Raw genomic sequence first — 14,206 nt, forward strand, 5'->3', positions numbered from 1 at the left:
ATGGGTCGTGCGGCCGGAAGGGGCGAGTGGCCAGCGGCAACCAGGCGACCGGGCGGGCATGGGCGGGGCCAACCAGGGGTGGTTTTTACCAATTCGGTGAACCGATTCAAGTTGTCCCTACCGGTTTGCCCGAACCAGTCCAAACCAGTCAAATTTCACTCCTGACTGTATTGAAGAATACAGAGATGGCCTTGGAGAAAGTATTCAACAGCCATTAAGTAAACCCCAGCTTAGCTCTAAAAAGGAGACAGTGAGAAAGAAACTTAAGAGTGCCCTACCTTGATTTTCTTTGGTATAAGAAACAGGGCGATAGAAAGAATCTCCGTCAGGATTTCAATATTCTTTTATTATGCTCTGCAACAACACAGCAGAGTTCTAGTACTGCCTCCCATGAAGGGCTGACAAATTGAAAAGATTTGGCTTTTTGTAAACTTGAGTGGCAGGGAATTCCCTTCCCAGTTGGCGGCTGCTTCCAGGGAAGCCCTGTCTCTCCTGACTTTCTGTTCTTAGGTAGTTTGTACCTCCCAGAACTAAGTCCCTTTCCCCAGTTCCTCAACAATACCTTTGCATTGTCTTCATCTCAGCTAAACACATTTTGATGATCACTAGATGGTAGTCAAGACATTTAAAAAAAAATGACTCTTGGCTGCCATCTAGGGATTGATAGATTAAATTGTCAGCCCGCTGACCCTTAGTTTTAGGGAATTAAAAAAAAGTTCAATTGGTTGATAGTAATTGGTGGGGAAAGAAATATGCATACAGTTATCAGAACATTGTGCATGCCCATTTCATTTGCTGGGTGGCCTTGGATAGGGCTGGAACGTTAATTTTTATTTTTTTAAAAAAATCATTTTATTTTATTGTTATTATTCAGTGGATACATCTTCTGCAGGGCAGTCAATCTCTTGGGATTGCTTCTAACTGGAGGTTATTCAAGCTTCCTCTGCATGGCAGCATTTATGAAAGTGTTCCATGGAGCTATAGTCCTATCAACAAAATAAGTACCAGTGTCAAGGCCCCATCTCCCAAAAGTCTGCTTAAGTGATTTGTAATAAAAAGCAGAAAATCCTAAATCACACTTAGGATATATGCTTGTGTCTACTGTAGCAACACTATCGTAGCATTAGATCTTTCTTTCCTTTATCCATTCTAAGGCTAACTTCCCACCAAAATTATCTTTGATTAGACCAGAGGTCTTCAAACTTGGCAGCTTTAAGACTTGTGGTCTTCAACTCCCAGCATTCTCCAGCCAGCTAGCTGAAGAATGCTGGGAGTTGAAGTCCACAAGTCTTAAAGCTGCCAAGTTTGAAGACCACTGGACTAGACAAAGAGTCTTTATCCATCAGCCTTCATTACCCTTTTGTTTTGGTCCACATAAGAAGGTTTTTTTCTACTTCATGACCTTCCCAGCAAACAGATGAACACACTTATACACAAAAACCATATTGTAGGGTTCTTGCCTGACAGATGTACAGACAGGTGGCTGACAGATCTCCTGGGAGTTCAATATTCAAGGGTAAAGAGAAAAAGAGGAGATGCCCACCAGGGGTAGGTTCTACTTACCTTTACTACCGGTTCACAATCGGAACACGTCTGCGCATGCGCAGATCATCAATTATGATGTCTGGGCAGGTGGGCGGAGTCTCCCGCCGCTTTTACTACCAGTTCTAAAGAACTGGACAGAACCAGGAGCAACCCACCACTGATGCCCACTCTGTCTCACAAATGACCCAAATGATCACAGAGGATTATTGTCCACTAACTGGACAGGGAGGACGCATTTCTATAAATCTACTGAGCCAATTGGAGTTGAGAAGATCACTGTCCCTGGCCAAGTCATCCTTTGAAGTGCTCTAAATGTCCACATTGAATGTTTTGTGCTGGGCGAAAAAAGGACAAGACCACTTCCAAATTGGAACAACTAAAGACAGTTCTAAATTGCCTCATCAATTGATTGCCGATGAGATTGAGATTATGCCATGAGAACAGGTCCCTCAGAAATGTTTATAAAACATCTTTGTGCTGCAGCAAAGATGACATAAGGATGAACCCAACGTAGATACCTTCACCATGCTTATTATCAATCACGCATAGCCCCCTGATTTTAAGCAAATAACCATATATAAAATCTTTAAGCTCCTGTATCTAGTTGAAACTCTTATTTTTTGAAATAATCAGCAAATGTGTGAGAGCAAATACTCCTGAATAAGATAGAATTTATTTCCGGATAAGCATATAAAGAAATGTAGAGTCTGCCATTTTCTTGTAAGGTCATGGGAGCCAACTGTGATTCATTCTTACCATCTAGGAAGCACCATCTAGGGGATAGTCTCTGAACAGACAATACTCTTGGGAATGAGCTTTCCTGGTCCTGGATGGGACAGAAAGAAAACACAATTTTCAACAGCAGTTTGATAAAAGCAGCAGTGAATAGAACAATACCGCAGCAGATACTGCAGCTTTAGTAAGGCAACGTTCTTCCTAGATCTAGTTATTAACCTTTCCAAAAAAGATTGATAAGGAGTCCTGTCTGAAATTCCAGAAATCCATACAATACTGAACCAAGGGGGAATAATAGTATGGTCCATAATAAGGCAGTTTTCAACATTACTCAGGAAAGAACTTTTCTGTCAGTTTATATATATTCAGTCAAGGGTGACCAAAAATGATAGACAGGCATCCCTGAATTCACTCAAGGTGGCTTCTGATAACCAGCTGCCCTGTGCAATCACTGACTTATCCAAGTATTGATTTGATTTCCCATTTGATTCGAGGCTGTAATGCAACTATACTCAATTTTATCAAAGGGTGGAAATCTATCAAACATGACATGCTATGATGGATGGCTGCTTGGTTACTTGGACAGCCTACTGTGTTTGCCATATTGCTAAACAAGCATTAGCAAGTCCTTCCTCCCTTTTTGAAAAAGATTGTTTAAAGAAAAAAAAATACTGTGACTGATTTCACTGTAAATTCACCAGAGAAAAATAGCAGAAGAGCTACAAAATGTCACTTTATGGCCAATTAGTCCTTTTAAAAGTCCTTGTTTTCAATCATTCCATCACGTATTCTCAGGATAACACAAGTATAAATGTTTCGTTTTAATATCTGTCTTCTAGAAACTGCACTGAGAAACCTATACAAAAATCTATATGACATACGGCTTGCAGTTCGTTATAAATTCCAACTCAGTTAATAACCGCAAGTTGGATGGGCAGAAAGGACCATGGCCAGAAATATGCAGCTGAATAGCAAATACCATATGGACTGTGATAAGACTTCATAAATGACTATGTCCCTGGCACAGCCTGGTATTCTTGATATACAGCAAACCAATATTTTTTTTTCTTCAGTCAGTTTCTGAGCCAACCTATGACGTGAGTTAGATGTTCCTCAGCTTAAATTCTTCATCTCAAATTTCAGATAAGCACACTATGCTCATTAGCTTGGCATTTGGGTCTTTAATAGCTTCCCTTTTGTCCCAGGAGAAACACTGAGATTCCTTTTCTTAGCTTCTACCCCTGAGCTTGATTCACATTATCCAATAACATTCCCTTTATTACACCTGATAGAATGTAAATTATGCTTCAGATACCAATTACAGAGATTTAAAGATACTATAGTTTCATAAACAAAAAAAAAAGTCTTTATGTTGCTTTGGCAGGAACTATTCCTATTGCAAAATTCTATATTCCCTTCACATAGAGAATATACCAAAAATGTGAAATCATAGAGGGGGACAGGTAGACAATCAGATTTAACCTCTGCTGGATGAAGGAATCCAAATTAAAACATTACAAGATGGCTGCCCAGCCATTGTTTGAAAATATACAGGTAGTCCTCAACTTACAAACCACAATTAAGCCCAAATTTTTGAAGAGAGACATTTGTTAAGTGAATTTTGCCCCATTTTAGGACCTTTCTTGCCTCGGTTGTTAAGAGAATCATTGCAGTTGATAAGTTACCCCGGCTGTTAAGTGAATCTGGTTTCCCCATTGATTTTGCTTGTCAGAAGGTCGCAAAAGGTGATCAAATGACCTTGGGACACAGCAACAGTCATAAATATGAATCAGTTGCCAAGCATCTGAATTTTGATCACATGATCATGTAGATGCTGGAAAAATCATAAGCATGAAAAATGATCATAAGTCACTTTTTCACTGCCATCCTAACTTTGAACGGTCACTAAACAAATTATTGTAAGTCAAGGACTACCTGTTCAGTGAAATAGAGGTCATATCCATTTTGGTAATTAGTGTAACCAACAAATCTCTCTGCCTTAATATTAAACTTCTCTTAATATTCTAGTTCTCTTAATATTCTTACTTTGGCCATCTAATGAGAAGGAAGGACTCACTGGAGAAGAGCCTAATGCTGGGAAAGATTGAAGACAAAGAAGAAAGGGACGACAGAGAATGAGGTGGCTGGATGGAGTCACTGAAGCAGTAGGCATGAGCTTAAATGGACCCCAGGGGATGGTAGAGGACAAGAAGGCCTGGAGGAATGTCGTCCATGGGGTCGCGATGGGTCAGACATGACTTCGCAACTAACAACAACAACAAATATTCTAGCAGAATTATCCTATGTGTCTTCCATTCTAGAATGAGAAGAAATAGACAATCCTCCTTAGAAATGTGAAAGTGCCATCACATCCCTTCTCAATTGTGTTTTCTGAAAACTGAATATCTCTAATTCTTTCAGAGCCTCCTCCTTTCATACTGAGTTTTCAGGCATCTTTCCTTCCCTGAGATTAACCTTAGCAAGACATCTAGGGGAAAGGAATTCCAGAGAAAGATCCTCATCTTTGAAATCCAAACAAAACAATGATGCATAAAAAATAACTTTAATCCCAAATGAAAAGTCAAAAAATATGAATTGTATGCAAAAGGCTGAAGAGCCTTTTTGCAGATCTAGCAAAGACATTCATTATAGGAGGAGAGGCATGTTAGTCAAACATCATTAGAACTGTGATGTTTCTCTATGTCGTGTGTGTGTGTCTGTGGGTATATACATAATGGTTATCCTTTGAGAGCTGAATGTAGACATTTCATTTTAATGTATGCTGATTCTTCTTCTTCTTCTTCTTGTCATTGGACGTTGGCAATCATGTTGGCGATCTTATTTTTATCAACAGCCGTATGAAAAAGTGCTACTGAGTTTTGTCCAAACCAGTCCCTTAGATTTTGAAGCCATGATGTTCTTCTTCTGCCTGAACCTCATTTGCCTTCAATCTTTGCTAATTAATGTACATTTTAAAGTTACAGTAAAGTCTCTACTTTACTCTACTCTACTCTACTCTACTCTACTCTACTCTACTCTACTCCATTCCACTCCACTCTCCACTCTCTACTCTACTCTACTCTACTCTACTCTACTCTACTCTACTCTACTCTACTCTACTCTATTCTATTCTATGACAGCAACAAAAATCAGAAGACATCTGGTAGTATCTTTTCCAGCTAATGAATTTGGTTAAAAGGCATAAGATTCTATAAGCTGCAGATGTATAGTGTGGCATGACTGATGTAGGATTTCAGGTGGGATGAGGAAACAGGGAAGAGATTATACAGTATTATCTCATTATACAGATGCAGGTTACATGTGAGGTAGCTTAGCAATTCACAAAAGGATGCTCAATAGAGATATGCCATGTTTCTTTGTCTATGAGGCAAGTTGAATGAATCATGATTGTCTCATCAAAATTGCATTATAAACCAATATTCTCCAAGTTAGTATCTGTTGTGTTCAGATGTGTGAATATCTGGAGTGTGTATCCTGAGAGTTGCTGCCCAAGCACATCTGGAAAGGATCACATTGCAGCAAGTTATAAAATTTTGACACATTTATTTTATAGACTAAAAATGTTCTAGTGAGATGCTGAACAATTTCAGATATTATTGATTTTTGGAGGGTTTACTGCTATAAAAAGACTGGAGAAAGCTGACATTCACAACAGGAGTTCTTATTTCATTGAACATGTTCTACTAAAGTAAGGAAAAAGAGACTTTTTAAAAGAACACAGGGGCTCTCTTCTTTGTTAGACTGTCTCAGGTTCTCTTGCAGGAGTGAATGTATGTGTATTTGAAAATGCACAGCAGAGCATGATATAGACAGAAAGTTCATGAAGAGATAATAAGAGAATGGCCCTTTAGGCCAAATCAGATAAAAATGCAACTCAAAGCATTCGTTGAGATAATATTTAACATGCCTGCTGTGCAGACAACGTTTAAAAAACATAATCATTTAAATTGTGAATGCAAACTAAAACTACTGTAGGGCATCTTATGCGCTGATCTGGAAATGTTATACAACAAACATTTGGTATTTCTTTGCATTGTGCTTAGTCACAAACTTGACAAAATAATTCCCCATCCACAATAGCATCCTTCTCCAAGACCAAGAGTCTTGGTCACTTGAGAATGTGATGTTACAGTTTTTAAGAAATCAGAAGAAATAATTTTGGTAAATAGGGTAGGGCAAAGGCTGGGTCATAGAGCTGAGGTGGCGCAGTGGTTAGAGTGCAGTATTGCAGGCTACTTCAGCTGACTTCTAGCTGCAGTTCAGCAGATCGAATCTCAACAGGCTCAAGGTTGACTCAGCCTTCCATCCTTCCGAGGTGGGTAAAATGAGGACCCAGATTGTTGGGGGCAATAGGCTGATTCTGTAAACCTCTTAGAGAGTGCTGTAAAAGCACTGTGAAGCATAGTGCTATAAAAGCACTATGAAGCACTATGAAGCCTTAAGCGCTATGGCTACTGCTAAATAGGGTAAGGCAAAGGCTGGGTCATATATTTTGAAGGAGAAGCATCAAGAATGCCTGTGTATATTGAGGTAACATGAGGCTTCCCATTCTGAAAACTGAAAAGAATGCATAGATCCTGTTCTCATTACAACATATCTTTCTAAGATGCTGGACTTTATTTTTCCCTTTTGTGTATCTATGCAGTGATAGAATGGGCAAAGAGGCAAAGCTGAAGGTCTCCATTGGATTATATAGCTGCCATCAAGCCTAAACATTGACCAAAATGTTAATCACTGTGGAGATGGAAATAAGGAGCCACTGGAAGGCAATAAGTTGCATATAACAAGAATTAAGCCTGTGAGAATCAGACAAAGTCTGATTCAAATGCCAACTCAAACCTTTACGCAATTGTGTCTTTTCCACCATCTATGCCCATCCCTGGACTAGGAGACTCTGCTCATGGTCACTTACACATTGATAACTTCCCAATTGGATTATTGCAACGTGGGAAAAATTATATACAATTCAGCAAGGATATCCAGGATTGCTGCATCAACTGCGATGCTCAGAAAGTTCAGTCTGTCCCAGGAGCTGTTGATGCAGTTCTACAGAGGAATTATTGAGTCTGTCATTTGTACTTCTATAGTCAGATTTGGTACAGCAAACAAACAGGACAGGTACAGGTCTCAATGGATAGTTAGGACTGCAGAAAGAACAGTTCCATAATAACAAAATAACAGAGGTGGAAGGTCTTCTTGTCCAACCCCCTGCTCAGGCAGGAAACCCTATACCAATGCCAACCATCCTACCTTCCATTGAGGACCTGCATTTTGCATGAGACAGACAGAAAGAGGGCTGAGAAAGTATCTACAGATCCCTCACATCCTGGACCTAAACTGTTTCAACTTCTCCCCTCAGCACACCGCTACAGGGCATTGCATGCCAAAATACCTAATTACCATGGTATTGTCTTATGTCTAAGGATATTTACCCATGTGTATGGCTATATTATTATTATCCTTCTCATCTTTTCTACTACTTCTCCTTTTGGTATTTTATTATTTATTACCTTGTTGTTTGTATGTACACTTCTTGTTTGTATGTATAGTGATTATATTACCTTGTTGTTTGTATGTACACTGAGAACTTATGCACTGGAGACAAATTCCTTGTCCATCACACTTGGCCACATTTGGCCAATAAAGTATTCTGTTCTGTTCTGTTCTGTTCTGTTCTGTTCTGTTATTCTATCCTATCCTATCCTATCCTATCCTATCCTATCCTATCCTATCCTATCCTATCCTTTCCTATTCTATTCTATTCTATTCTATTCTGGATTGTTTATGATGAAATTCTGCAAAATGTCTTCAAGGGAAAAGAATATTATTCAAAATATCTGAACCTGAATAAGTCCATAAGGAATTCAGTCTTCCCTCCCTCCCTTTCTTTTTTCCCTAAAAGGAACAAAATAAATTTTACCTGGTAGTGGACTCTCTGTGTTGTTGAAGATACAGACTGCAAATCCTATGGCAAGGAAATTACAACGGAAACAATGATTAACTAAGGCTCATTTCATCCTCCCTTAGTTTAGCAAAACTAAATTGTTCATCGTTTTTTTTCCTGGCTGTTACAACAGCAACAATACAAAATAATCACACATGAGAGAAGAGGGGGTGGAGGAAGAATAGGAGGTAATCCTTTGAATATGCTTTAAGAAAGTCAAAATAAAACTGAAATTAATATTATTCAAGGATTTGGCTGCCAAATGATGACTTACAGATAATTTAGTCGAAAATGGCCTGATATTTTCCAATTGTCCCCAAGAACATTACCAAGGAACCAAGAACAGTATCTGATTTCTATATAAAGAGATTTAGAATGTTTAATTATCTGATGATTAGATCTTCTGCCTTTTTATATTACCCTAGCCTAGGACCCTAGACAGAAGCAGATAATTGTCACTCAGGGATGAAGGAAATACTCACTTTGTACATGGCAGTTATTGTCTTTTCCCATGGTTGAGTTAAGTAGCTAGCCAACCTTGAGTAGGGAGAAAACTATGCCGTCATGATATTTACTGCCTTCATTGTTGACCCTTATCCTCTCTCTATTATATCTGCTCCAGGTCACTGATGGATGGTATTCTCATTATGCATTTAAGAACATAATGTGTTGATTCCTTCAATTTTGGTGTCCACTCAATCAGCACATCTTTACCCATGAGAAAGTTATTTTTCCAATGACAGCACTACAGAAGGAATGGGGAGAATCTGACAGCCAGGCATCTCATGTCCCTATCCCACCCGCCTTATCCTGTCGCTGCAGGGGATGAAGTTACAGTTCAAAAACCCTGACTAGAAAGGGCTTCAGAAGAAGGTTGCCAGTGTATCCAAGCAGTGTTGTGTGAAATGTGGGAACGGGGGAAACAGGGAAAGGGGGTGAAAGAAAAAACTTCTCTTGCAAAAGCCTTGGCCAGTGGGGGAAAAAAATGAAACCATCCATCATCCATCTATACACTTAGTGCCAAGCTTCCTAGAATCACAAAGTGAGAAATGAAATTAATGGGGCACTGAAAGTGAGCTCTTGACAAGTCACGTCTATCTAAAAAGAAATCATTTCAAACTTCTTTTTTTGAGTCCTAAACCATAAAATGTCACGCTGGGGCTTGAAATTTACTTCCAAATACTTATAACTGAAAGGAAAGAAGACCAGACATTATTTGTTTCATTTTGAAGAGGCATGGCAAACTTATTTTTTTTTCCTAGAGGCCAAATTCTTGTTGGTTCAGTCTTAAAAATTGAACCACCGAAGATCGTTATAATCTTGGTGACTATTTGGACGTTACTAAGGACTGCTTTTGGCAACCATATGCTCAAGGATTTTTAATGTTTAATTTAATGTTTAATTTTTAAGGATTTTAAATGAGCCTTGGTAGTACAGTGGTCTAAAGCACCCTGTTATTAAGACCAGCTGCCTGCAATTACTGCAGGTTCGAATCTCGCCAGGCTCAAGGTTGACTCAGCCTTCCATCCTTTCTAAGGTAGGTAAATTGAGGACCCAGTTTGTGGGGGCAATAAGCTGACTTTGTATAAATATACAAAAAGGATGAAGGCTATTGCTTAGCGCATTGTAAGCCGCCCTGAGTCTCCGGAGAAGGGTGGCATATAAATCAAATTTAAAAAAAATATGTCATGCCACTGTGTCCAGATTTTTAAGAAAAGGTTGATCACCCTGGGGGGATATGATAGCACTCTTTCAATATTTGAGAGGCTCCTACAAAGATGAGGAGGTCAAACTATTTTCCAAAGCACCAAAAAGCAAGACAAGAAATAATGGTTGGAAATTAACCAAGCAGAGAAGCAACCTAGAACTAAGGAAAAATTTCCTAACAGTGACAGCAATTAACCAATATAATAGCTTGCCTTCAGAAGTTGTGGGTGCTCCATCACTGGAGGCTTTCAAAAAGAGATGGGACAACCATTTGTCTGAAATGATATAGAATCTCCTAGTCAAGCAAGGTGTTGGATTAGAAGACCTCCAAGGTCCCTTCCAACTCAATTATTCTATGTTCTATGTTTGATTCTTTCCAGCCACAACCATTCCACTAACAGTTGCTTGTCCTGTTAATTAGTTTCTCAGTGCCTTTTATGACCAGGAAATCCTCATCTCTCCAGGCTTTTAACCAGAAAGAGTCCTGATATTTGATTTAAAGGGGGTACACATTTTCACACCTCAGGGTATACACAACATAGTAGTTCCACTTTTTATCATTCCAACTTCTATTCTGAACTTGTGAAATGTCCAGATGAGGTTAGGGATAAAGGGAAGATAAACCAGCCTTGGAAAGCCAAGGTAGAGCTTGAAAATTGCAATAGGGGCCTGGTGGCTCAGCAGACTGATAGCATTGTGATTAACACCAGCTGTCTGCAATTACTGTAAGTTCGAATCTCACCAGGCTCAAGGTTGACTCAGCCTTCTAAGGTAGGTAAATTGAGGACCCAGTTTGTGGGGGCAATAAGCTGACTTTGTATAAATATACAAAAGTATGAAGGCTATTGCTTAACACATTGTAAGCCGCCCTGAGTCTCCCTTACTGCCAGGAGTTTGATTATAACCGGCTCAGGGTTGACTCAGCCTTCCATCCTTTTGAAGTTAGTAAAATGAGGACTCAGATTGTTGAGGGCAATATGATGACATTAGTAAACTGCTTGCAGAGAGCTATAAAGCACTATGAAGTGGTATATAAGTCTAAGTGCTATTGATATTGCTACATGTCCTTCAACCTTTTAGCACTGTGCTGAAAGTGGACTATGGCAAATGCAGAAGAAGTAGTAATCAGTATGCCTGCAATGATTAGTATGCTAACAATTGTGGCAGATAATCTTAACTCATGAAATAGAGGTAGGTTAGGAGTTAACAAAGGGACGCCGTGGCTCAGTGGCTAAGACGCTGACCTTGTTGATCGAAAGGTCGGCAGTTCAGCAGTTTGAAACCCTAGTGCCGTGTAATGGGGTGAGCTCCCATTACTTGTCCCAGCTTCTGCCAACCTAGTAGTTCGAAAGCACGTAAAAATGCAAGTAGAAAAATAGGAACCACCTTTGATGGGAAGGTAACAGCGTTCCGTGCGCCTTTGGTGTTTAGTCATGCCAGCCACATGACCACGGAGACATCTTCGGACAGCGCTGGCTCTTCGGCTTTGAAACGAAGATGAGCACGGCCCCCTAGAGTTGGGAACGACTAGCACATATGTGCGACGGGAACCTTTACCTTTACCTAACAATCAGATTGTCAGTCTCCAGAAGATCATAAGCAAGTGATTCTTATGGGAACTCTCTTCAGTTGCTTGACCTTCATATATATTAGTCTGATGAACTTTCTTTGCTTTTGATCTGTCCTTTGGCACATTTTGATCCAAATGGAATTCATGGATATCCTTGTACAGGTCTAATGTATATTCTAGATGAAAACCATGTCTTTTTTTTAATCTACTCACCTCCTCCAAGCGATCCACATAGATGCGACAAGTCTCCAAGTCACAATCTCCTCGGACAACTATAATTCCCAGCGGAATAGCTATAGATGCATAATGATAATAACAATAAGAATGAATAATGTTAAAATGTGTAACCAAAAAGTTGGGCATTATGTATACAGTATATAAGATCTGAAGGGAATATAGAAAAGTATCCTTCAAGCTGCATTTTATTCCTGGTGACTCATGGACAATTCTATGTTGTTTTCTAGGTAGCAATACAGAAGGAGGTTGTCATCTTCAAAATTCCCAGTTAGCCTAGAGCCCCAGCATTCCCTGAATACTCAAGTGAGTCCCAACCCAATTTAATTTCTGAACCCAGATAAAGATCAGCCAGGTGCCACCACCTGCTGAGATGAAGAAACTATGTAATTACTGCTCATCTTAAAAATGTTATTAGAATATACGTAGCCTGTCAAAAGTTAGTCAATTATACTTAATGGTATTTAATTTCAGCAGAGTGGGATTGCAGAGGCATCAGTAAAGATGCACCTCTCCTGTTAGACGCCAAACTAAAATGAATAGTAAACCTTCAAACTTCCCCAGGAGAGGGAAAAAAAAGCCCCCTAAGTGCTTTCTCAGAAATGAATAGTGTAGCTATGGAAGGAGACCCTCTTCTTCTCCCTCACAAAACAAAAAATCTTGCCATCCATCATTTACAAAAGGAATTTGTGACTAGTTCGCTATTCCAAATTTTCTCCTCCAAGTGGCCCTCTGGCATGATTTGCTGACCAGGTTTTAAGTAATGTGCTGATGTGGGAGGCATATCAGTGGTGCATTGCCCCCGGTTCGGACCGGTTCACAAGAACCGGTAGTAAAACCAGCGGGAGGCCCTGCCCACCACCTTGGATGTCATCATCAGTGATCTGCGCATGTGCAGAAGCGTGATCCCATTGCGAACTGGTGGTAAAGGTAAGTAGAACCCATCCTTGAGGCATATCCCTTGACATGGCACAGAAACTAGCCACGAGGATAAATAGAGTAACAGAGAGATCCAGTTCTGCTGGCATAGTGATGAAGACATTTATTCTAGCGATGAAATCCTCTGAAGTCTGCTACCAGTTCTATGAGTTTGTTACCGAGTGCACACCAGTGCAGTGCTAAAAAAGGAACATTTTGAAACCTTCCGAGACTACAGGTAAGTAGAACAGCGAGGGGAAAGGAATCCGCTGTGCCACGCAATTTAGATTAGCTAGAAAGCAAGAAATCCGATGATTCTAACTAATATAAATCACACATCACAGCTGATCGTTGCCCAGCTGATCGTCAGAAATACTAGTTCGCCCGAACCAATAGCATTTTTTACTCAGTGAGAACTGGTCCAAACCAGTAGCATTTCACCCCTGATTTATTCCCCTGCCAGAAATCCTGAATGTAAATCTACATTTCCAAAAAAAAGAAAGAGAGAATGTGTTCTGATCTATAAACTCTAATGATGCTTGCTTATATTTTCTCTATTAAAATGTGTCCATTTAGAGAATTGTTCTCATTGGGAAATCTTGGGGAATATTCCGTTGAAACAAAGCAGTCATTCCATTTCAACAAAGTACCTTTGGCAGGGGTGGGAAAATACCAAACAAAAGGCCATCATCTTGTGGTGTTTTTAGGATTAAGGTTAGACCCATGCTTGAAAGAAGCCTTTACCAAATGCTTTATGCTTTCAACCTTTTGACCTTCCTATCATTCAAGAGATTTTAGCTGGTTAATGCTTTAGAGATAGTGTACATTGATGTTCCCAATTGGAGGCAGATTCTGGAAACAATTAATGTCCATATTGCCCTCATTAGCTACACTCTGAGTAATCTTCTCAGGTTTGGCTAAACATACCTTCTGCCAGAGGAAAACTGTAGATGGCAAGAAAAAGAAATATAAGTTGGTTCTAAAGTGCTTGGGAATTATTAAATAATGGAAAGATAAGATAGTGAGACAAACATCCACTTTGAACAATGCATGGAGGCTTTTGGAACAGAATAAAATGATGAAACAATATAGTCATGAGCATCTGTAGAAGGGAACTCAGGATCTAGTGCAGGGGTCCCCAAACTTGGCAGCTTGTGGACTTCAACTCCCAGAATTCTCCAGCCAGCATAGCTGACATCGAGAATTCTGGGAGTTGAAGCCCACAAGTCTTAAAGCTGCCAAGTTTGAAGACCTCTGATCTAGTGACATATGACACCATGACCCAAATACTGTAACTTTGGGACCCAGTGCATGAGAGAAGGATTTGCATCACCATATTATTGCAAATGTAGTACTGAAAGTGAAAAGCCAGACAATATTTTTAGGGGATGCATTAGTTATTAAGTCAAACTATATCTATTGTGTGTGTGTACCAATTTGGAATTCTGGAAGTTATCATCTTAATAGATCGGGAGGCCGGTAGAGTTAGAAATTGTCCTTGTGGATCATGTCTCCCTTGTAATGTCTGCCTA

At 39.7% G+C, this 14,206-nt stretch overlaps 1 protein-coding gene across 2 annotated transcripts in view; it reads right to left on the reverse strand.

Annotated features, from left to right (window-relative positions):
* The window catches only part of DGKI (diacylglycerol kinase iota), a 309,513-nt gene that overhangs the window by 60,985 nt on the left and 234,322 nt on the right, over nt 1–14,206 (reverse strand). For both annotated transcript variants that reach the window (XM_087873744.1, XM_034403576.2), the window contains exons 23-25: nt 11,736–11,815; nt 8,222–8,266; nt 2,302–2,371 (exon numbers count right to left, since the gene is read on the reverse strand). In XM_087873744.1, coding sequence (XP_087729870.1) covers nt 2,302–2,371; nt 8,222–8,266; nt 11,736–11,815 — 195 coding nt within the window. The remainder of the gene's footprint in view (nt 1–2,301; nt 2,372–8,221; nt 8,267–11,735; nt 11,816–14,206) is intronic.

Source organism: Pantherophis guttatus, chromosome 7 (assembly GCF_059756535.1).
Source record: "Pantherophis guttatus breed Tessera chromosome 7, ASM5975653v1, whole genome shotgun sequence".
Classification (NCBI taxonomy): domain Eukaryota; kingdom Metazoa; phylum Chordata; class Lepidosauria; order Squamata; family Colubridae; genus Pantherophis; species Pantherophis guttatus.